The sequence below is a fragment of the Calypte anna genome, chromosome 3, assembly GCF_003957555.1.
Source record: "Calypte anna isolate BGI_N300 chromosome 3, bCalAnn1_v1.p, whole genome shotgun sequence".
NCBI classification, from domain to species: Eukaryota; Metazoa; Chordata; class Aves; order Apodiformes; family Trochilidae; genus Calypte; species Calypte anna.
The window spans coordinates 18,311,021-18,333,779 of NC_044246.1; the positions used below are offsets into that span (position 1 = coordinate 18,311,021).

At 36.6% G+C, this 22,759-nt stretch overlaps 1 protein-coding gene across 1 annotated transcript in view; it reads left to right on the forward strand.

Annotated features, from left to right (window-relative positions):
- Window positions 1-21,444, forward strand: part of SRBD1 (S1 RNA binding domain 1) — a 124,174-nt gene extending 102,730 nt beyond the window's left edge. Inside the window, exons 18-22 of the mRNA XM_030448612.1 lie at window positions 1,069-1,175; window positions 3,874-4,050; window positions 6,650-6,802; window positions 17,890-18,074; window positions 20,442-21,444. Coding sequence (XP_030304472.1) covers window positions 1,069-1,175; window positions 3,874-4,050; window positions 6,650-6,802; window positions 17,890-18,074; window positions 20,442-20,731 — 912 coding nt within the window. The 3' untranslated portion in view covers window positions 20,732-21,444. The remainder of the gene's footprint in view (window positions 1-1,068; window positions 1,176-3,873; window positions 4,051-6,649; window positions 6,803-17,889; window positions 18,075-20,441) is intronic.
- Window positions 21,445-22,759: the final 1,315 nt, after the last annotated feature.

Genomic DNA, 22,759 nt, shown 5'->3' on the forward strand with positions numbered 1-22,759 from the left:
TAGAAGATAAAACAAAGCAGTGAATGAAGTGTTTTGTGTCATGGCTCAAATCCAGGTTGATGTTCTAAATGAATGCATAACAAAACCACAACAGATCAACCCAGATTTACATGAGTGATGTATAAGAGCCCTGAAGCCAAGCCAACATAGTGATTGAATTAACTCCTGCATTTGTAGAGGCTTCTCCCTCCAGGTCAGACTTCTAAGCACTGATGGGCTTGCATGGGGAACTAAAAGTTACAGACTGAAGTATGCCTACATTGGAGAGGGAAAGAAATCTTAGAGCTTCAGAACTTTTATCTTTGACAAGTGTGACTGATTTTTTTCTGGGGGGGGAGAAGGGGAAACACTATAAACAGTTAATGGAAAAACTGGAAGAATTTCCATTAGTGGTGCTTCGGTCAAGGACCTGCCAGTCTTCTCAGAAATATTTGTTCAAAATCTGAAACATTTTGTTGCTGCAGGGCTGATATGTACCTTATGTATTGCCCACCCTCATACAATACCTGGCTTGTTCTTTTAGTAAATAATAACTGTACTGTAGTATGATGCTCATAAAGAGGACAATTTTTGAAACATTTGTGTGTGCAGGTGCGAAAGTACAGCATTTGTGATCCTTTCTTTAAATACCTTATTTTTAAAATATTGTCCTATTTTTAAACTGATGTTTGATCTAGATAAATGTCAGACTAAAGACAAGATGTAGTAGATGAACAGAAGCATTACCGCGTTTTAAGAATTGGTTTTAATACAGTATTGTTTTTATGTGCTTCAGGGAAGTAGGTAATAAAAAAATGCAGTAATGTGAGCAGAATTTATTATAGGCATGTGTATCATGACAAAGCCATTGCAAAGAGGTACTTTTCCAAGTATGTATATTCTAAAGGTACGTTTAAAAATGGTCTACAATTTATGTTTTTACTGGTACCCTCTGTTTTTAACTTTACCCTTATGTAAGATACTGGTAAGTTTCAGCAACCATTTTATTAATGTTAGTGTTGTTTGCAGTTCTCATTTATGTACATTTTGATATTTCAGTAACCTGATATCTCCATTTTTGTTTCTCAGCATGATGTATCACAGACTTTGCTCAAAGCAACTCTGGACAGTGTGGTTGAAGAGTGTGTCAGCTTTGTAGGAGTTGATATTAACATCTGCTCAGAAATTCTATTAAGGTGAGTCAAACATTTTCCTATTCCAGTAATTACATGGCTCTGGATCACAGAGTCTCTGTTTAGTCTGCCATCTGACTGAAGCTCAGCTGGAGCAAATGGCTCTTGTGTTAAACTTCCAATTACATAAAAATGACACATTAAGACAGTATTTCACTGAATCAGTGAGTTTTTAAGGATATGTGTAATTCTCCAGAGTAAAACTTTTCTTTGGAGAAGAAGAGAGATTTTAACATTTTAAACCAACGCTGCACATTTAGAAAAACTTAATATAATTACCTGGTACTTTTGCACTGAGAGAAGGATTTTCAAATGTACTTTCTGTCTCTCAGAAGGTATTTTTATAGGTACTGCGAAGTGGAACAGGTTGTAAAATTGGAGTGAGGAAAGGAGAAAAAAGAAAGATTTAAGGGGAAACTGCTTAAAAAAAAAAATCCCTTTTTACTGATTTTTTTTCTTTTTTTTAAATTATACCATATTTTTTTACTTGGAAAATGTTCTGGGTTTTATTTCTCTTGGATATAAATTAAATGGTTTTTCTCTGTTTTGAGTGTGTAGAATTGAGAATTGTTTAGCTGAACAGCCTCCCCGAAGAGCAAAAAGTTGCTTTCATACTCTGTTGTAGGGAAAGGAAGAAAAAGAATGTCCACACTCTACATAGAGAGTGTTACATTTGGTATCAAAATATATTCTAGCTATGTCTCTTCAACTTTCATTCTTGAAAATGTCTTTCTGTACTTTGATAAGGCTCTCTGCCTTTTTTTTTTTTTTTCACTTTCTCCTCCATATTCTTTTTCTATGTGTGTGTAGATCAACTATTAGTAAGGATAGTGCAAGTGTAGTGGAACAAAACAATCAGACGCCTCTGATTACTGAGAAGTGGGTGTGAGCCGGTATCAAATCCACCTGTGCCCGCATTCTCCACCAGATGAAAGGTGAAACTCTCAGCCACAGACTAGCTCACTCTCAAGCACTGTATTACCTTTATTGCGCCACTAGCGCTCATCGCCTCCAAGGTGAGGCTCTCGTGGTGCAGCTGGTTAAGACCCAGTACTGCAATGCCGAAAGCCCCGGGTTTGAGACTCCACAGAGAGCCTCACCTTGGAGGCGATGAGCGCTAGTGGCGCAATAAAGGTAATACAGTGCTTGAGACTGAGCTAGTCTGTGGCTGTGAGTTTCACCTTTCATGCAAGTGTGGAGGATGAGCACTGTCAGCTTTCTGCAGGCAACAACTAAATTGTGCAGTTCAGCAGAGGGCACCAGGCTGAGGGCCTGCTGTGTCTACAGAAAACTGTGGGTGTGGAGTGACACTGTCCAGTCATGGCTACAGGTGGTAACCCTGTTGGCTAAATTCTTTGGTGTAATTAACTCATATTCCCATGCTGCATAATGCTGTTGATCTGACTTGATCCTCAGCAGTTCAATTCTGCTGTTCTGTGTAGATGCAGACTCAGTTCCCCTCAGATGTATCGTGCATGAAATTGTCACCCTAGCTAGAATATACAATGAGCTTTTTGCTTTCTGGTGTATCAACAACACTTACTGACACATGCTACATGTAGAAGAGATGACAACGTTATAGTACATGCCTTACTGCCGAGTATTCTACTCTAAAGGCTTGAGATCATCAGGGGAAAATTTGGTGAATTCAGTGTCACATTCCTTTGTCAGTGTAAATAAACTGAATTTCATAATGTTTCTAAGAAGTTCTTAAGGACAATTCTATTTCTAACGATTAATATTTTGTCTGTGGCTTAAGGTTTCTCCAGATTAATTTAAATTTAAATGGGGTTTTTTTGTCTTATTTTGGCTATTTTTGCCAGTTTGCCTGTGGTGTTTTTCTAGAATTAGGCCATGACATTCCACAAATAGGCCTCTGCTGTCATTGCCTTTATGAAATAGCATCTGATACGTAGAGTCATATAGGTGACATTTCTTTCACCTGTGTCAGTGCCTGCCACAGCTCTGTACTCTCTGTGTTCAACCTGCTCTATGCACAGGAAGTTGTACTCAGCAAAAATGTGCAGCAAACCCACTGCTTCCTGTAGGAGCTTGGTTAGCTCCAATTGTCCTTTACAGGTATATTCTTTGCTAGATCTGAGCTATCCTCAGAACAGCTCATGCAGCCTATTCTAAGCTGCTCTTTTATATCAAGAGCAGCTGAGAGGAAGGAACAAGCTGTGTGGATCTGTAAAATTGTGTGTGGAAGGCCAGCTGCTCCCAGCCACCCTCCTTCTGGACAGCAGACATCAGCCCTTCATGTTGGGGCAAGGTGTTGTGGTACCATTGGAAAAGAATGGCTAAGAGGGGACTATGAACAACTTATCTGTCCTAAACCCTCCTCCCATGTTGTTTCCTGATGAGGGCATCCTGGGGGTAGGGCATCAGATATAACAAATTGCATTGGCACTACAGAAATAGCCAACAGATTGTAAAATACACATCCCTTCCTTACTGGTTAGGTATGTGCAGAACCTTGTTGCTGTACCAAGCTTTGTTGACTTGAGTGGATTCCTTCCACAGAACTGAGAGATGGGATCCTTTGTTTGATGATGCCTTTGGTCTGGGAGTCTATTGGCAAATTTCATGTCTGTTGTTCAATTTTGTAAGCAAGAATTTAATGTATGTAACCTGGTAGTGGATAGGACTTGTATTAATGACTGTTCAATGGTAATAAATGTATTCTTTAACTTTCTCTTAGACACATTGCAGGACTGAATGCTAACAGGGCTAAAAATATAATTGAATGGCGAGAGAAGAATGGACCATTTATAAACCGAGAACAGCTCAAGGAAGTTAAAGGTCTGGGTCCCAAAACCTTCCAACAGTGTGCTGGCTTCATCAGATTTAATCAAGAATATATAAAGAATTTCTGCAGGTAACAGACATGTTTGCTATCTTGACTAGTTTATCCAGAATACTCTGAGAAGGTTTCCTTCCTTTCTGTTTTGCCTTCAGGCTTGAGATTTGAAGAATGCTAAAACTTTTCCCTCTTCAAGACAGTATCTTAAATAATCTCCAAGTCAGTAGTTGAACACAGATGTTCCACTGAATAATCATGGGTTATTAGCCCAGTACTCTGAGTCAGGATTTCTATAACTATGTAAGTTTAATTAAAAATTCTGCAACTGAATTGGTATTGGCATGCAGTAGTGTCATGACCTGAGATGTTAAAACCTTACAGTCTAGTATTTCAGGCATAATTTAGAGATTTGTAAATTCATTTTAGTGTGGTAAAGATTACACTGCAGAACATAACAGTGGGAAACTAGAGAAGATTTTCTGAGAGCTTCAATGCTACTGCTTGGGGAAGGACAGTTGAACAAGCTTCCTGGACCAAGCTCTGTCTTCATCATAATCCTTAACTTTGGAAGTGTAATGTGACTACCTTGTATCTCAAATGTGTAAGAGGTCCTTTCACAAGTCGTTTGTTAACACTGGGTCATCCTTTTCCCTCATATTTCATTCCCTATATTTGTACCAAGCTTTCCCTCTTTTGAGTTACTTCTTTTCAACTGAAAGTGCCCTTTCTAGGGCAAAATTTCTTCTGTCTTTCCCATTTCTCCTTCCAACATAAAGAACTAAGAAAGGGCACAGTGGTAGCACCATCCCCACCCTTTTGCCGCTGGCTCTTCTCAAAAACAATTTTCCTGGGAAGCACATGTTGTTTTTCAGCCAACCCAGTGCTCAGAAGCAAAACTCTATTCCCAGTTGCTGCTGGCCAAACAGTACTCACGTAACTTCCAGGCAGGAGGTAGGCACATTAGGACTGGCTGGCTGCCCGGGGGGAAGGTGTACAGATTGGTTGCCCATCTGGCAGGGAGGCACATGCTGCATGCCAAGTGGTGCGCACTGTAAGCACCAGAAGACTGAAGAAATTGCTTTCAAGGCTGAAGATGATTGATAGGTATGACATTCTACAGTTCTGTTCTTCTGTACAGTACAGCAGAGGGGCTGATGTGATAGGTTTTCTTCAGAATGTTCACTGTTTAAGAACAATGTTTAAGAGCTTTCTTATTCCTCAACGGAGTATGCTTCTTATGCTAGTCAGATTCAATAAAACTTGAGAACACTGTACAATCTGAGAAATCTTCTATGACTTTGGAGTTTGAGGCCAAAATAAAGCTGTAACACCATTGCCTCCACAACATTTCTTCTGGACTCAGATGGCAAACCAAACATTTTTTAAATGGGCTTTGAGAATGTTTCATTTTTGTCCTCTCTAATCATGTTGATGGCTTTAGAGTGCTGTGCCACTTAACTTTTGTGCTTTGTGTTTGGAGGCTAACAAATAGTGGTAATTTTAAAAGCTGACATGAAAAGAGAAAGTTATGTCTACTTTCCTTCTGACAGTGCAGGTATAGGTAGAGCCCAAAGTGCAAGTGTTAGTTCTGGGTCCTTCAATGTGTTCTCATATCCTGCAAAAGTAGGAACCACTTGTGACCTAGGAAACAAAGGCAAACAAAAAGAGGTCCAAGAAAAGAGCTTTTCCCAGTATGAGTCATTAAATGTCTTAATGTATCCTTTACTGTGTCCTGAGCATTGTTTCTTGTAAGGAAAACTTCAGGGGAAGAACTGTGCCAGCTGTAAATATGCTACCCAACTGAAGATAGATCTTTTTCTCTGCTGTCTTCTATAAAGTCCTCTTACTAATAAGGGTATTCTGTCCATGGATCTCTCTGAGGTTTTGAAGCAATTTCATTATCCAGTCAATTAGAGAAAAAAAAAAAAAGTCAAATCCAAAGGCTAACTGAAACTAACTGATTAGGTGTCAATAATGTATTCACTAAGTTTTAAGGAAATCAGTATTAAGATACTTTTGCAAAAATATTGTATAAATTCTGAAATACTGGTAGATTTACCTTTTTTTTTTTTTTCTCTTTGAAGCAAATCCTGGTCTGAGTTATTTTGATTTTAATTTTTTCATATTTTAACCTCGCCAGTGATTGAGCAAAATTCTTCAGAAATTTCAGCATGGGAAGTCAGTGGTATAAGGAGTTCTGGTGCATTCACGTACTTTTCCTTCTTCTGTACATACGCTTTAGATACAATTTGCTTACCTAAAGATAGTATGAATATGAAATATTTGAAATTTTTTTTATGTACAGTGATGCAGACTATTAACTATTCCAGTTAATAGACAATCAGCCATTTATAGTTACATGTACTGTTAACTGCTTACAGTTAAATATCCTCACAAGATCATTATCAAGTACATACATGTAATTGTCTCCATTTTGCAAATGCTATTCAGATTGCAAGTGATACAATAGGTTGTTCAGTGTTTGGTTTTTTTTTTTAATGATGTTGTTCTCATGAAGAAAGTTTCATGAAGCACAAAATCCCTTTCCAGTGTTTGTTTCTATTTAAAATTTATATAGATGTGCATTAATTCAGAAGTCTGTGTTTTGCATGTACCAGCACTGGGTTAGGATCTTGATCATAAAGAAGATGTGTTCATTTTTCATTCCTGACAGTAATAAGAAAACTGAACTTGGAAGTCATGCACTGTTGTCTAAAGCAGTTGCACAGGGTAAAAAGAAGAGCAAACCAACACCCTGTGCTTTTCAACAACCCAATCCTTTGGACCAAACTTGCATCCATCCAGAGTCTTACAGCATTGCAATGAGGTAAGCAGGGGAATGTTTTCTAAGCATTGACACTGTCAATTTTTAAAATAAAAGTATTGGGGTTTTTTTGACAACAACCTGCTCAGCCTTGTGAGGCAGGAGTACTAACAACATTTTGATGTTTTCTCCTCTTCAATAAAAAGGAATGCTGCTTTTCAAGTGAAGGGTTTCAGTTGGTGTGTTTTGCCTCTTACGTGCATGCAACTTTTTAGTTCTTTGTGTTTTAGTTGTTTTTTCAGGTTTTAGTGAAGAAACCCATGACCCAGGTTTCTTCATATCATCACCTTGGCCCTCATTTTGGCCACTTTTTTTTTAACTCTCTTCTGTTTGCCAGCTCTCTTTACGCTACACCACTTTTAGTGTGGATTTTTGTTTCTGTTGTGGAGACAAATTATTTGTTATAGAAATGTCTAAACTTTTTTCTTTTACTTTTCCCCCATATATTATGCAAAAACTCCAACAAAACAAACTAAAATATAGTTTTACTTGTTCTTAAAAATAATCTAATTTAAATGCCATGCAAATTTTCAGTCAGTGGCAGTTTAATGCCTATGCATCATCAAGAACTGTTTTTACATTATTGCTTACGTTCATACTGTGTGAAACAAACTTTCCACTTTGACCATCAGAATTTGTTTACTTGTGTGTTTGAGTGGGTGCACACCCATATGGACATATGTGAGCATGCATCATAATTTAAAATTAAATTCTGATATGGCAAGATATCATTAAGACATATATATTAATTTCCCAAATCCTTGAACACTGTGGTGGTTTTGCTGAAAGAATTTGGCTGAAAGAATTGTGGAAGTCTGAAAAAAATTGGTAGGAATTTATGGGTGCCCTCAGATTAGGGGACACTGCAGCTGGTAAAAGCTTGTATAAGGCGTCATCCTTTCAGCCCTAGTTGAAATTGGACTCTGCTTCTCCTTTTGAGAAAGTGTTATCTCCTGTCATAAACCAGCAAGTATTTATTTTTTAAGGATTATCAGTGGACAAGTTCTTTTCTGTAAATGAGCCGGAGCTAATTTCAGTGTTAGCTAAGATGCTTTAAAATTCTTATGATCTCTGTTGAGAATGCTACTCCCGAAGAAACAGAGTTGTGCTCCTTGTTTTACAGAGAAAACTATCTTTAACCTTCAGAGAGAGAGATGTTCAACTTCTGAATTCATGAAGTTTGAGTTTCTTAGCTAAAAAAATTTCATAGGATGTTGCATTTTCAGGACACTTTCTCCTTACTGCGTGTGCTCTGTTCACTGGTGGAGATAATTGCATATAGAACATCCTGTGCATAGGTCCACGGGCCTTCCACTGGCTAGACAGGCAGCACACTTATGTTTCCACACTTTCCCTGCCTCTTCCCTTCTTTCTTCTTTGTGCCTCATTCTGAGGCCACTGTACAATTTTCCACTAAAGTTCAGGCTCTTTGTGCACTCTGTAGGTAACTTTGGTTTCTCCTTTTCTGTGACCGTTTTCCTTTTTTTTAGTTATGCATCAGGATTTGTTACTAGTTCTCTGCCCAACATATTGCTGTGGAAAAAATCACAAAGGTCCTGATCTTAATGATCTTTCATTTTACAGGTGGTGAATAGGGTGAGGAAGCTTGGTCACCCTGGAAATTTAAGTAGGAAAAGGTTATTTGAAATTAATGTTGATTTTCAATAAAGTATTCAATCCAATTTAAATATCAAGTAACCAGAATTTGGTTCACAATCCATCTAGCTTCCCAGCCCTGGGACTCTAACAAAATAATGAGTAAAAGTGTTCAGTGTTACCAGCTTCACTTTTAAAGACTGATGTAGAAAGACTGCTTCAGGGAACAGTGTGGCCAGTTAATGGTGGAATATTACAGGAAGTTACCTATGTACAACACCATTACAAAGACTGGTCAGAAAATAAAGAATTGTGACTTTATTTATAGAGCAATAAAGACTACTTTTATCCCTGAAGTGATGAGTAGGTGTATTACTGTATAGGCTAGATCAGATACTCATGCAGTCGAAACTCTGAAGACGACTTCAGCAGATACAACAAATCATATAATTGTGATTTGGAATTTAGCTGACAATGCAGGATTAACACTATTTAAAAAAAAAATAAATGCAAGTGAATGAGCCCAAGTTTTATGTATCAACCAAAAGATGGTGGTTTGAGTCACAGGCTGCCACCTTTTACACAGCCAACACTGCTTGGAAGGTACCTTGGAGATTATGAAAATGTGGCCAAGGTCAAACCTGTTGGACTTCAAAAGCTGCAAAGCAATTGCTGAAGTATGACGTGGCTACAGACCAGTGCTACCTATCATGTAATTTCTCTTTAGTTAATACAGTTAATTTAAAGTAAGTTTCCAGCTGTTTCATTGGCTGTTGGCTGTTTCTTACCAAATGCTTTGCCTTCCTTGACTGAATTTTCAGATTAAATATTTACATCAACGTGTCTGTGTAACTAACTGAATCAGTCTTTTCTATTTTCTTTGAGCTTTTCCTCTGTTTTCTTCTTAACTGTACATGTAACTTAATATGGGAAGAAGAAAAAGAAGTCTTAGAGTGCATATACTCATGTTCAGAAATATTTTGGGGGTTTTTGCAATCAAAAGATTAGTTTCCTCAAACGCTTGTTAAATATGAAGGTGATAATTTCTGTGGTATAGATTGTATTAATGTGCATGAGCTTGCTATTGTAAAATGGTGTGAGAAAGAGGACAGGTATCTCTAATGTTTTTTCATTGCAAATAGCTGTTAAAAGAAAAGGAAATACATCTCTGCAGCGAACAGTAAAATCCAGGAAGTGTACTATTAAAAATTAACAGTGATGACATAAGGGATAAATATAAACTGGACATTCTTTGCTCAAACAACTAATGCTATAATTTAATAATGATTATAGGTATAAAATTACTTTTCAAAAGAAGCATGTATGAGCTGTTAAACTTGTTGCAACTTAAGGATATGTCTTTCAAAAAAAAGTTGCTCCCTAAATATGAATTAAGAAGAAATTCTATTAATTCAGACTGCATGGAGGATTCAGTCTAAAGCTTACTGAGGCTGTTTACAAGTTTTACTGACTTCAATACACAGTGGATGGGACTGGGCTAGTAATTCCCTTTTACTGAGCATATGTTCATGAGGAAGCTTCTGAGAACCTGAAGATCATGTCCACATTATGTAGCTCTCTTACTGAAATAAACCAACATTTTAACATGCTAGTACTAAACTAGAGAAGAATTGAGACTGATAGATAATGGTTAAATCAGTATATAAAACAAATATTTTCAAACAAAATACATTTTTTAAAAGTTCTGTTTGTTTGCAGCTTTCAAAGTATTTCTTTTTCTGTGCTTACACAGAATTTTGTCAGGGACCATGACAAGCTCACAGGTGGATCCATGCTAGCAAAGTCCTGAATTGGACGGATTTGGTTCAGGGCATGAAAATGCAGAATTATATACTTCTTACCACAGAAACTAAAATGAGTGAAATAGATGCTGCATAAGTGAGTCATAAAGACTTCCTCATGCAATGTCTACCACATCTAGCCATGAGAAAATCGTTTGTGAAAATTTTATTGGATTAAAAGTTTTCATGGGAAATTACACTTATTTTTAAACACAATGAGATGGTGATTTTTACCCACTGCTTCTATCCAAACCACCCAAAGGCAGCAATCCACATTACAGATTCATGACATACAAAATTATCAGGTTTTAAAACAGTGTTTTTCAGGGATAGAAGTTCACCAAAATTTAAAACCACTAATTTTCTTTTTCTGAACTATTTTGTAGCTTGAAAGGCCAATCCATATTAAAAAAAATGGTTAAAAGAATTGCTCCCCAGTGGTGACTTTGGTTGCCAAGCACTAAGCTGGAGCCAATTTTTATGGCTGAATTAGAAACCCCTGAAAAATGGGGGTTTTGTAATGGAAACACTGATGTAATTTTTATTACAGTGGCACAAATGGTGCTGGTATGGTTGATTTATGACATTTAAACATCTTAACTTAAAATCTGTACAATTTCTGTAAAATTGTTGAAAAACATCCTACTGATGATTTAGCATGCTCTGAAGATGACCATAACATCTTGTTCATTTTGGTTTCCACACTGCCAAAGCTTGGCTTTGTCATGTGGGGTGACCAAGCTTCCAGACACCTCTAAATGTTACAAATCAGGAGTTCTAAAAGTTAAATTAAAAAACCAACACTGTAGTCAGGGTATTTTATTTCAAAGTAAAGCTGGTTTTTAAGTTTCTGAAAAGTCTATATGTGAAAACCACTCTAAAATGGCAGGATCTTCAATATACAATTAATACAACATGTAGAGCATATCCAGTTTCCTGGTACATGTTGTAAATGCACTGCTAGGAAAATGGAGGAAACGTTTAGGAAGTCCCAAGAAGTTACAGCCAGTTTATGCTTATAAAACAAAATGCTAGAAAGAAAATGCAATATTTTTTCTTTGTTGTATCAGTCTGCTGGGTGCAGTTGGTTTCATATGACTGAATCTTAACATTTACTGATTTTTATTTATATCTCATAAAAATGCTCTTTATCAAAGGTTGGCACTCAGAATGTGTTTGCTGTTCACAAACTGCAGCATCTGGCAGACAGGTTGTATTTTAGTCTGACTTAGAAATATTCTACCAATATTTATAAAAGGTCTAGAGCTGTGATTTAGCATAATGCATCTTCCCTGGCTAATTACCCAGGCTTAGGACCTTGCCTGGTAGAGGATAATATTGGTCACTGTGGTTGGTTGTGTCATGACAGTTTTTGGCATACTGAGCAGAGTGACTTGCAGTGAAGATTTATGTCTCTACCTTTTGCCATATATTGATATAATCCTTCTTGATATCCCCTGAAGGACTTTGAAATCCCCAAGGGATTCAGCAAAGCACTCATTCATGTGCCTGTTCTTCACCAAAGTAAAACACTTGGAGTTAAATGCTTTACTGCTCTGAGCAGCATGTTGATAACATTGTGTATATGTATATCACTGTAGGTGAATTGATGACTTTTCAGATATTTCTGGTGTTTCTGCTACTCGTTTATGTGGGTGGACACAGCAGCTGAGCTGCAGTAGCTCAGTTGTGTTGCTGAAAAGCCCCAAATAGCTGTGCTGGCTAGCTTTTGGGACAAGTACTGGTACTTAAGGTAATGCAAAAGGAAACCTGCTGAACAGGAAGAGACCTCATAAAAAGGTCTTCCTCTCCTACCCTTTCTACAACTTTGCACTTGTCCATTGACAGCACTTCCAGCTCATTGCTGGCTGGCATGCTTCTGTAACTTGGGGGAACGGAGCAACTGAGGTGATCCTTAGGGGGAAGAGAAATCAGGAAGGGAATAGATCAGTTACTTAGTATGCTGTTTGAGTAGTGGAAACAAATTGCTCTGTTCCATTTAGTAATGCAGTCTACATGTGAATATTTTAGAGGGTAGGAGTTTTCACTGTGGTAGGATGCCATTCCTTTAATTCATTACAAAGTCATGTACATCTTTTGTCTACTTCACTAAGAGTGTACATGAGTATGCAAGTGTGTGTGTATTCAAACTATTTCAGATACAAAATAACACTTCTATTGAAGTCTTAAGTTTCTTTTTTTAATCCTAAAAAAAAGCTAAAATCAGTACAGTATTCAAAGTATTCTTTCTCATTTCCAATTGGAAATGGCTAGCCCTAATTAAGAAGAACAACTCTTCATTAAACCCATTAAATATTTCATATTCATCACTCTAGAAGGCTAGTTCATTAGCAGATCTGACTATTAATTTAGTAGCTGGAGTATTAGAGGATGTATTTTTGAAAATTATCTTCTCAATAACTAAGAGCAGGAAAAGTTTTCAGTACTATTTGCCATCTGATAAAGATATGTTAAAAGTTTGATGTGATGAAAAATAAACAGCTAACAAGAATTATTAGAACTAGGAAATAATAATTATCCTCCAGCAACACTAAAAATACTAGACCCATTTTTTTCCTTTTTCTAAATTTTTCAAATTTAAGTCATTTCCTACTGGTTGAATTAAAAAAAAATTAAGAATTAAAAAAAACAAACTTGTCATGAAATGTTCTTCTTTAATTGTGGTATTAATTCTTTGTGGTTAACCAACTGTATTTCACTTTTATATCTTAGGTTACACTTCGGTTGTGAAGTATCAGTGGTCATGAAAACAGCTGACAGCAGTGTGCCTAGCAGTAGGATAAGAAAGGGGCTATGCTGCAGTGTAGCTGAATTTCTTTGCTCATTTGGAAACTCATTGTTTCCTCGATATATATGTTAAAAATGTCATGAGCTATCTGAGACCTTTCTAGTCTTCAGCATGCACTCAGATAATCTATAATATTAATACATGCATTTACATGCATTGGACAAAAACCATATTGGTTAAATACCTGATTAAACCACATAATTAGTTTTAAATATAGTTGAGACTATATCTGTCTGTGTCCAGCAACTAATTATGAAAATTAATGCACAAGTATTATTTGTTATAGAAGCTGCATCAGTAGTCAAAAATTGAGGCTACTGAGAACAAGACCAGTCAACTTCTGTGTTACACGGATAATGCCTTTGAATCTGAAAACACTACTAAAACATAACTGTCTGCATAATTTAAGTTTGCTACTGTCATGAATATACATTTTACCTAACAAAGCACACACTAATGCAAAGTTGTTTTGTTTTCAGAGTGATTATGTTGCATTACCATTAATTCCTGTGTGCACTGTGACAAGATGTAATGGCGTATCGTGTTGCTTTAATGTAATGAATCCAGTACTCCCAGCTCTTGAGTCGTGTTGCTGGAAGTGATTACATAAAACAAAAATGACTGTGACTAAAACCCCTGCAAAGCTTTAGAACTCTTGCACATTATAAGAAGCTTTTTGGGGTGTTTAAAGTAACTTCTTAAAAATTTACTGAATGCGTCCTTTGGTAATATTTTTACTGTTTTCTGACTGTCTTTTGCTTTCCACTGAAATTTGCATTATCATTTAAGCATTGCAAGGGCTGTGCTATAATTTTGTGCAGATGTGTATGCTAAGTGAACATGATGTGCTTATTTGTTACATTTATGCTACTTTTCTTTCTTTATCTGGGTAAGATGGATGAAATTATGTATTAAATAAAAACATCAGTGTTGTAGCCATGACCATTCTCGGCAGGTCCTGTAAGACTGCAAAGCTTTCTTTTAAAACTCAGGTGGTTGCAAAAGTTTCCAAGTATCTTCCAGATCTCAGCATCATAAAACTTGAAGTCTCTAACCCAGCTAAATCTTCATGTGTTCTGAATGTCTCTCTTGTGACTGGCAGGTTTATCTGAGTTGGTTTGCCTTGAACAGAAAGTTTGCCATTCACTCAGGGACTCAGTATTTGAGGTCGTAAGAATAGTATGTTTTATAAGAATGACCTTACTTCAGAAGAAACATTTTGTCTCTTATTTCCATGTCTGCTAACTTCTCTTTAGTTTTTGTCTTTCTAGTAAATAAACATAGCACTTGAAGTACTGTAGCATATTATTTAGCTCACGTATGCAGCCATGAAAAGGCTTGAAAGCTTTTATTTTTGCAAAAATCATTCCTGTTCCTGTGTTGTGCAGTTGAAACTGTCACTTACTAACTGGGTAAATGAAGCACTCAAAGGTTGTAGTGAGATAGTTTAAAAACATCAAAATTAAGGGAAAACTCTTTTTACCCCCTAGTTTAATTACTGACTATATCTTCTTTTTTTCTGACCTTGAAATAACTCTAGGAGGAAGTTGTTGAATTGCTTTTTTTAATAAGGAAACTTTTTAACTTTGGTCTTAGCAATAACGTTTTAAAATAGAAATGATCAATATAATGCACCACAGTAGAGTCAGAGATTTGTGCTTTCTATTGATTTTTATTCTATTTGCCCTCAGACTACGGTCATTTGAGTGAAAATGATACATTAAATATTTAACTAGTTTTGTTAGTATTTTTTAAACTACATCTGTAAGCAATAAGAAATTACTTTTATTTTGAAATACTGTAATACATATTTTTAACCCAAACCTAACCTAAAAAGATGAGACGTTCCAAAGCAGAACTGCATTGCCTCTGTTAAAGACTTTTTGTGTGTGTCTATATGCATGCTGGGCCTTGTGCTCTGTTCTGCCCATAATATACCGTGTAACTCTGAAGTATTCTTAACCCAATGCCTGGTTTTTAGAACATAAATAATTCTGCTGTGGTTGAGACTTGCCATGTATTTAGACTTCTGCTCATGCTTAGGCATCATCTTCAGGTGGAGCAGAAACCATGTTAAGTTATTTAAATAACTAATTTGTAACAGGGCCCAACGTACCACCCTTGTCTAGATGAGGAATCCTTTTTAACATCAGATGCATACTTCCATCAGGATTTCCGGAGAGTGGGGGAGGCAGAGGAAGGAGGAGGGGGTGAGAACTTTCAGGAATAGTAATTGAACACTCAGGCACCTGGGTTGTGTCCTGTTTTGGGGTGGTTTTCTTGCCAGCAGCCTGCACGTACCATTGTGCATTCTGGTTGCATTATCCATGGGGTCGACAGTTTTGTACGTGAAGGGCTGGGTTTTTAACACTCTGGTGACTGTCCCCTGTGGTTGTGCTTTCTGGCAGCAAAACCCACCCACCACTTACAATGTAAATGTGCTTTTGCAGTAATCCTGATGGGGAAAAAATGTTACTTTGGGGGTACTCAAGCTGAACGTCCATTTAAAGTGAATGTCAGCAAAGTTGTTTATCGGGGTGGGCGGTAAAGCCTGCATTATTTAGATGGTTGAGTCATGAGGCTGGTTGGGTTTGTCAGGTTACATCTGGCACGTCAGTCAAAGCTGGGGCAGCTGCAGTCTGTCACTGCTGCTCTGCTGGAGCATTGTCCATCCATCAGCATGAGCAGCCAGCAGCCCCTCGTAGTGCTGTGCAGAGCCCGCACCTACGTGTGTTTCAGTATTGGCATTGCAAGCACTTTTAGGGAACCAACAGAAAATGGCTTCATGGAAGGTCTGTTAGTTTTTGTATATAGGCTTCTATTAGACAGAATATTTGAGTAGTAGTAGTGTATTGTTGTTAATATACAGAAAATAATGAATTGTATCTGTATTATAAATTTGCATCTGTTTTGATGTTTGTTTCCAGACCGTTTCAGACTACTTTAAAAGGGGATGCCATAAGTTTAAGTGTAGTCAGTCAAAACAAAGTTCAGGAAATTCATAAACCAGTATCATCCACCAAATCCTTATTAATTTTTTTCACACATTGTCACATGAAAGATTTTTATGCATTAAGAAAGTTAATCTGAAAGTTAAATATAGCATCATTAACTGCAAATCTGTGTTTGAGCTAACAACATACTTAAATCACCATGCTTGCACTTCAGTAAAAAAAGTAGAAGTCCTGGTAGCTGGTTTTAACAGATGTCCTTTTGGTAAAATTGGTGGATGGCTTTGAGTGAACATTTGAACATCATTTGAGCATTTGTGCTCACAGATTAATTCTGTGATTTACTGAAAATCTGATATTGCTTTAATTGTGTTTCTTCGATTTGTATTTTCTGAAAAAGAAAATTTTGTATTTCAGTGCATGGAACTTCTTATCACTCACCGCCTGATAATATCAGATGGGTTCCTCAGGTTAAAAAAAAAAAAAGATGGCAAAACAAACAAAACCCCACAGTCTCCTGCCAAAATAAATACTTGCCTCAGCTTTTGATAAAAGCATAGCATGTATTTTTGAGAGGGAGGGAAGAGGATGAGTACCATAGGCTTTGGATTTCTTAGAGAGTTTTAATGTCTCCCAGTGCTCCCAAGTGCAGGGTGGGCACCTGCAAGTCAGCACTTCTTTTGCAGCTTATAGTTTACACCTGTTGTGAAGTAGGATAAGGACAGGAAAGAGGACTCTGTTCTAGGAATTCAGAAGGAACTTTTCCCTGGCCTCTAAGGAACAGGGGCAATAATTCTATCTGTCTGCTGTGGTGGAGAATATGCAAAACTACACTATGCCTTCCTCCATCAGTAAGGCATATTGTAAAGGAGTGTAGAAGGGGCTTATCCATGGTGAGATGCAGAGCAAGACAGATAACTGAAGTGTCTACTGAGAAAAGGACAGATTGTTTTATTTAGTATAATTTGGCTGAGCTGTAAGCTGCATCCTCATTTTCATTTATTTATATCCATTAAACACCAGTTTTTCATTTGTATGTATTGAGTAAAATGAGGACATTTGTTCAGTGATAAATAAATGTCCAAGGGATCACTACTGATAGTAAGGAGTAGGGTCTGAATGTAAACTTTCATCATCTGTTCTCTGCACTTTTTAGCATATATGCCATCATTGCTGAACTAAAAACCTGTGTGTGTGTGCTTTGGGGTTTTTCTTTTGTTTTAGAAAAATATCATATATCAAGACATTTATTTTAAAGTATTTCTTTCCAGCCTTTTTAGGTGATAATTCAAATTTGTCTCAGTTTGCAAGGTGTGTATATATTTGACAATAGGGAAGGATGTTTGTGTAGTGTAACAACTTTGACTTCATAATTTCCTAGCTTCTGAAAAAGTAATTGTTGTCAATCATGGAGCTCATAGACAATACTTTCTGTAAAGTTTTTCTTCAGATTTGTTAAAGATTATTCATACTAATTTAATGTTTTAAACATTTATCATTGTTTTTAAAAAATGTCATTCGTTTTAATTTGAATTAGCATGACAATAAAACCAAAATACAGAATTCTCACTTGTTTCTTGGGGGCTTTCATGATAAAAGACATCTTTTGTTCATAAATAGATTTGATTTTAGCATGAGATGAAATCATTACTCTGAGAAGTCATTTACATTTCAAATTTGCTTCTAGTTTTCTACTCTGTTCCAGATGACACCAGTGTACAGATGGACTCAAAGTTTCCATGTATGTCTCATCAGTGTTGAGTTGAGAGGATAAGCACTTAGGAAACTGTTCACTGTTCATACTTTTTAATCAGAATTTTTGTTCACGCATTAATGCAAAAGTAATTTAACTCCCTAACTTTATCAAACGTTCAGTTCCTACTAGAGGATGTTACAAATCTCTCTCTGTATCTTTGTTTCAACTTCCCACAGGTTTTTATCTTTCATTGGAGGAAACGCAAATGACATAGGAAAATCAGATATGCAGCAGAAAGTAAATGCAGTAATTCAAAAGGAAGGACTGGAAGGCACGGCCAAAAGGCTAAACACAACAGTGCACACACTGCAGCTGATCATTGATGGTCTCACTCAGCCTGAAGGCTTTGACATCCGAACAGGTAAACCTTTGTTTTGAAGGCTGTAATCTCACTTTGATTGTTCTACACACCCGTTTTAAAACAGCACATTTTCTTCTTCTAAAGTCAGCAGTAGATTATCATGGATGTGTAACTCTGTTTATTTTCTCAGCCAAGGTAAAGGCAATATCATAGTCAGACGTTTCTTTCCAGCTCAGTAGGTAAGGAGTGTGAATCCTGTCTTAAATCATGGCATTTTCAGCCCTAGGAAGGGGAGTTGTATGGCTGTTAACAAATGAAATAGTTTCAATATGTTGACTTTATACTGATTAAATCTGTGTTAGCTCTCCATCATGGAGGTGAACTCTGAGACCAAGCTGAAAGAGCAGTAGTAAAGGTCTGTAGAGTAGCAATGATAGTAGAGTGTAGTTCTGTTTTTTTATTGCACTGCTTCATGGAGACAAGTGTAATTGGAGCACATGGCTCATGACCTACCTTGGTTAAAACTTTGTGGTAGTGCTGAACAGTTTGAGGTGCAGGAGAAGAAAGATGAGGTAAGCTATGAAGTAAAACATCTGGACATGCTCTTCTTTAATTAAATTTACATCTGGATTCTCTTATGACAACAAGTGATAAAGGTAGGCAGCAAAGATGCACACTTGTAATAACAAATAATAACCTTATGCTCAAAAATCCAAAACATTTATTTTTCCCTTTTTTGAGGTTCATTAGTAGTTTCCTTGCAGATAGTATAAATGTTTCCCACTAGTGGTCTTGAAAACGTGTATATATAATGTGTATAACTTTATATGTCTCCATTTGTTCTGGCAGTGTCACATCTAAATTACAGTAGGAGAGACTATCAGCATATGAAGACATAAAAGCTAAACAGAATATTCATTTGAAATACTGATCCTCTGCTGATCCAGTACATTCAGTCTCACTGTAGGCAGCCTAGTAGCCTTGTATAGCTTTATTTCACTGTCTTTCCAACCCTGCTTTTTACTGGGATAAAATGCATCACATCTAACAGGGCTGAGGCAGGTTCAATGGTTTGTATTCTACCCTGATTCAGAAAATAATCTATGTGTAAGGTTACATTCCTGACAAGACTGTTGCCAACAGTAAAGATGCAATGTTAGGGAAATACAAAGGGTAGCTTTCCTATGTATCCTCTTAAATTTAACTGAAATTCTTACATTTTCCTGATTTGTTTTAGTATAAAGGAAAATATGAAGAGTTGGTTTGGGAAACAGGATAGAATTTTTTTTTATCTTATTTAAAAAACCTTTTTTCTAACCAAGGTCTTCTCTGAATCTTCTTATGCTCAATGTCCTGAACGGCCATTTAGTTGTATTCTTCTGTGCCACCACACAGAATACTGTGTCATAGATATGTATATAAAATGGATGAAACATTTTGGACTTGAGAAATTAGGTAAATTCCCTCAGTAGAAAATGGTATGTCATTCAAATTCATGGTGGTTTTGTCAGCTGGAGTCTGATCCACAGCCTGAGGAAGTAATAGACTGTGATTGAGTTTCAAGTGAAATTTAGGTATAAACTTGTTCAGGATGTATTTTATTTCTCAAAGGCCAATACAGGAAAATGTTTGCAATCCAGGTTTGATGGTACTCTATATTGTAGAATGGTAATCTTATTATTTTTTGGAAAAGTTTAAAAAGCAGTAGGAAATGGTTGAAAATGAAGTTGTTGAGATGGGGTAGCTAGGTTTTCTGCAGGAGCAGGAAGTGATGAGCAAGTAACAAAGGAGTTTAAAAGATCTATTTGTGTCCTTAAATGCAGAATGTAAACTTTAATATATTGGGATATGTGTGTGATTTTTAAGTTGTTAGTTCAAAGAAGCAATTGATCATATGATGTCATGGGAAGTATTTGATTCTGTGATGCTGTGGTGCAAATGAACAGCAAACCTAAGAACAGCACATTGTTGACTTTTCAGTATGTGATGAGTCTGAGTATTCACCTTCCTATATATAATTTGTATAGGAGTAGAATGTTATGTGTAATTTATGCAGTTCAAGTAAAAGCCACCTCGAGTCTTTTCTCCTCAGCTCCAAGAGAGTTCAAAAAATTTTTCAGTCAGTAGCTAATGTGCTACACACTTCTGATTCATATGTGAGAGTTTCGTACCATGGAGTTCACTGTTCTATTCTTATTACTCCATTAATCAAAGTCTTTGAAAGTGAATCATAAAATGTAAGAAATCAGTTGTTTTTCACAGATGGGTCTTTATTTTTAAAATGTCACAAACGCAGTACTTGGGACCTTAGAGCTACCTTGACATGACATCTGGTCAAATGAAAAATTAACCTGAAGGAATCCTGTAGAAAATAGCACAAGCTTTTTCCTCCAGTCTCTTACTTTTGTTTCTTGTTTCTCATAACAGATTTTGATAAACCTGACTTCAAAAGAAGCATAGTTTGCTTTGAAGACTTAAGTGTCGGTGCTGTTTTAACTGGAAAAGTTGAAAATGCGACGCCATTTGGAGTTTTTGTTGATGTTGGTGTGGGAAAATCAGGTTTGATTCCAGTGCGAAATATAACAGAAGCAAAACTTTCTAAAGTGAAGAAGAGAAGAAGCCTGGGGTTAGGTCCTGGAGAAAGAGTGGAAGTTAAAGTGCTTAATGTTGATATTCCTCGATTGAGGATAACGTTGGATCTTATTCGTGTTTTATGAGAGGGGTTTTTATGATTGATCTTTCGTTTTAAAGGTTAAGTAGTGTCAGCAAGGTTCTGGAAATTCAGGCATTTAATGAGAATGTGGAAAATGAACAACTTTTGAAGCCTTCAGCCTTGCTGCTTTCCCTTTTTTTTTTTTTTTTTTTTTTTTTAATCTAACAGTTTTTCCACATCTCTTGAATCCTTTCTGTTAATAATTGTTGGAACAGTTTATTGGATTACTTCCAAACAACCTTGTTATTTTGTCTGCAGAGCAAACGAAATTCCAGTGGACTGTCAGACAGATCTCTTATCTGTTCTGTCTGTGCAAGTTTTGCTGTCTCAGTCTTTAGTTGGTATTGTACAAGCAGACATATCTAATGTGCCCCTTCAAAAAAACAACCATTCAGTTTGGCTGTTTTCTGGTTCAGGTTCTAAAAGAAGGTAAATAGTTGTAGAAAAAAAGTGATCTTAAGTTGGTGATGACATTGCTTCAAAAGTAGACTGAAAAAAAGCATCTGCTAATACTATTGATGGTTCAGAAACACGCAGATTTAATTTGAGTGACGTTATTAGGATGTCTGTTTACCTGTCTTACTGTTAATTGTTCAGTTATCATTGATTAACACACTTGGATGTACCTTGGAGTATAAGGAGCTTTCCTCAAAAGTGTCCAAAGACATTTATGTTGTTCTATACTTGTTCAAAATAAAAACATTTCTGGCCATCGTTTCTTGGTGTATTAGTTCTAAAAGTAATTTAACAGACTTAGGTGTCCTTCTTTTCAATATGTGCTCCATCAGCAACATTTCAGCTTAAGGATGAGCTTCTGAGGATACACTGACCTCACCTTCTGAAAGATATACACCATCCTGAGCTTTAATACCAGACTACAACACATCTGGATGGTGTTCCTGATTTAACAAAATCGTTCTTGTCTGTCTTGGACTCCTTCAACTTGATACAAAGGTTTTTTTCTCCATCTTAGATACAACATGTTTTTCTGCCTGGTTTGAGTGTAGAATAATTTTTCAGTACTTCTCTTCACACAGTGTGGTCATGAAGGCATAATTCTCTATTAAAAACTTCTCGCTGTTTACAGAGTGTTTCTAGAATTCTGCTTTAACAAGAATGCTCATTGTTTCTTGCCTAGCACATGAGGTTTGTTTCTTCCACCCTAGAAGCTTTCTGTTTTGGTGATGTTTCAAAGGGCTTACCAGTTTGTCCAAGTTTCCAAAGTACAGGCAATGGTATAGTGGCAGAAGAGCTTCCAATGACAGCAGATGTATCTGGTCTCTCCAGTGGATTTTTGGTGTATTGGACATTTATTCCTTTGAAGTCATCAAACTTTGCAGTCATCAATTCAACCTGTAAGTTGGCAGAAACTCCCCTGTCTTTAGCATTTGAGCACAGACAACACCCTATAGTGAGTGTGAAACACCTTTGATGACCAGGCTTTTATCTAATAGCCAAATAGCCATGGACATGGGGACTATATATTAATTAGGAAAAGTTTGGCATAATTTAATCTCTCAGCTCTCTGCTTTAATTTTCAAAATTAAGCACCAACTGTAGACAGTGTACTTAGGAGATAATGGAATCATTTAGCAGGTAAAAAAAAGGAGCTGAATCTTAATACCATCCCTATATTTTGTCTACCAAGTTAAAAAAGACCAGTTTATTTCAGTAAAACTTGGAACCAAGTTTCTCCCACCTTTTGAAGGTTTCAGGTAATAGTGGATTTTGTTGGTACAAACTAGGAAACTGTGATACATGTTAGTGTCTGAAAACAGATAAAAGCGAACAAGCTAGTATACTTTTCTTCTGCAAGGGATGCATTTACTGATAACACTGCCATATTTTTTGTAGTCTCCATCACTAGAATTATCTAAGTTCTACAGAGCTGTATTTATGATCTCTAAGTATCTCTACACACTTCACAAATGAACTGAATTTACTTGGCTTTCTCTAAGGTAAGCTTGTTCTTCTCCTGAAGCTAATTTCAATGTCTAATATGAAGAATATATTCTCCTTTTGTAATATTTTG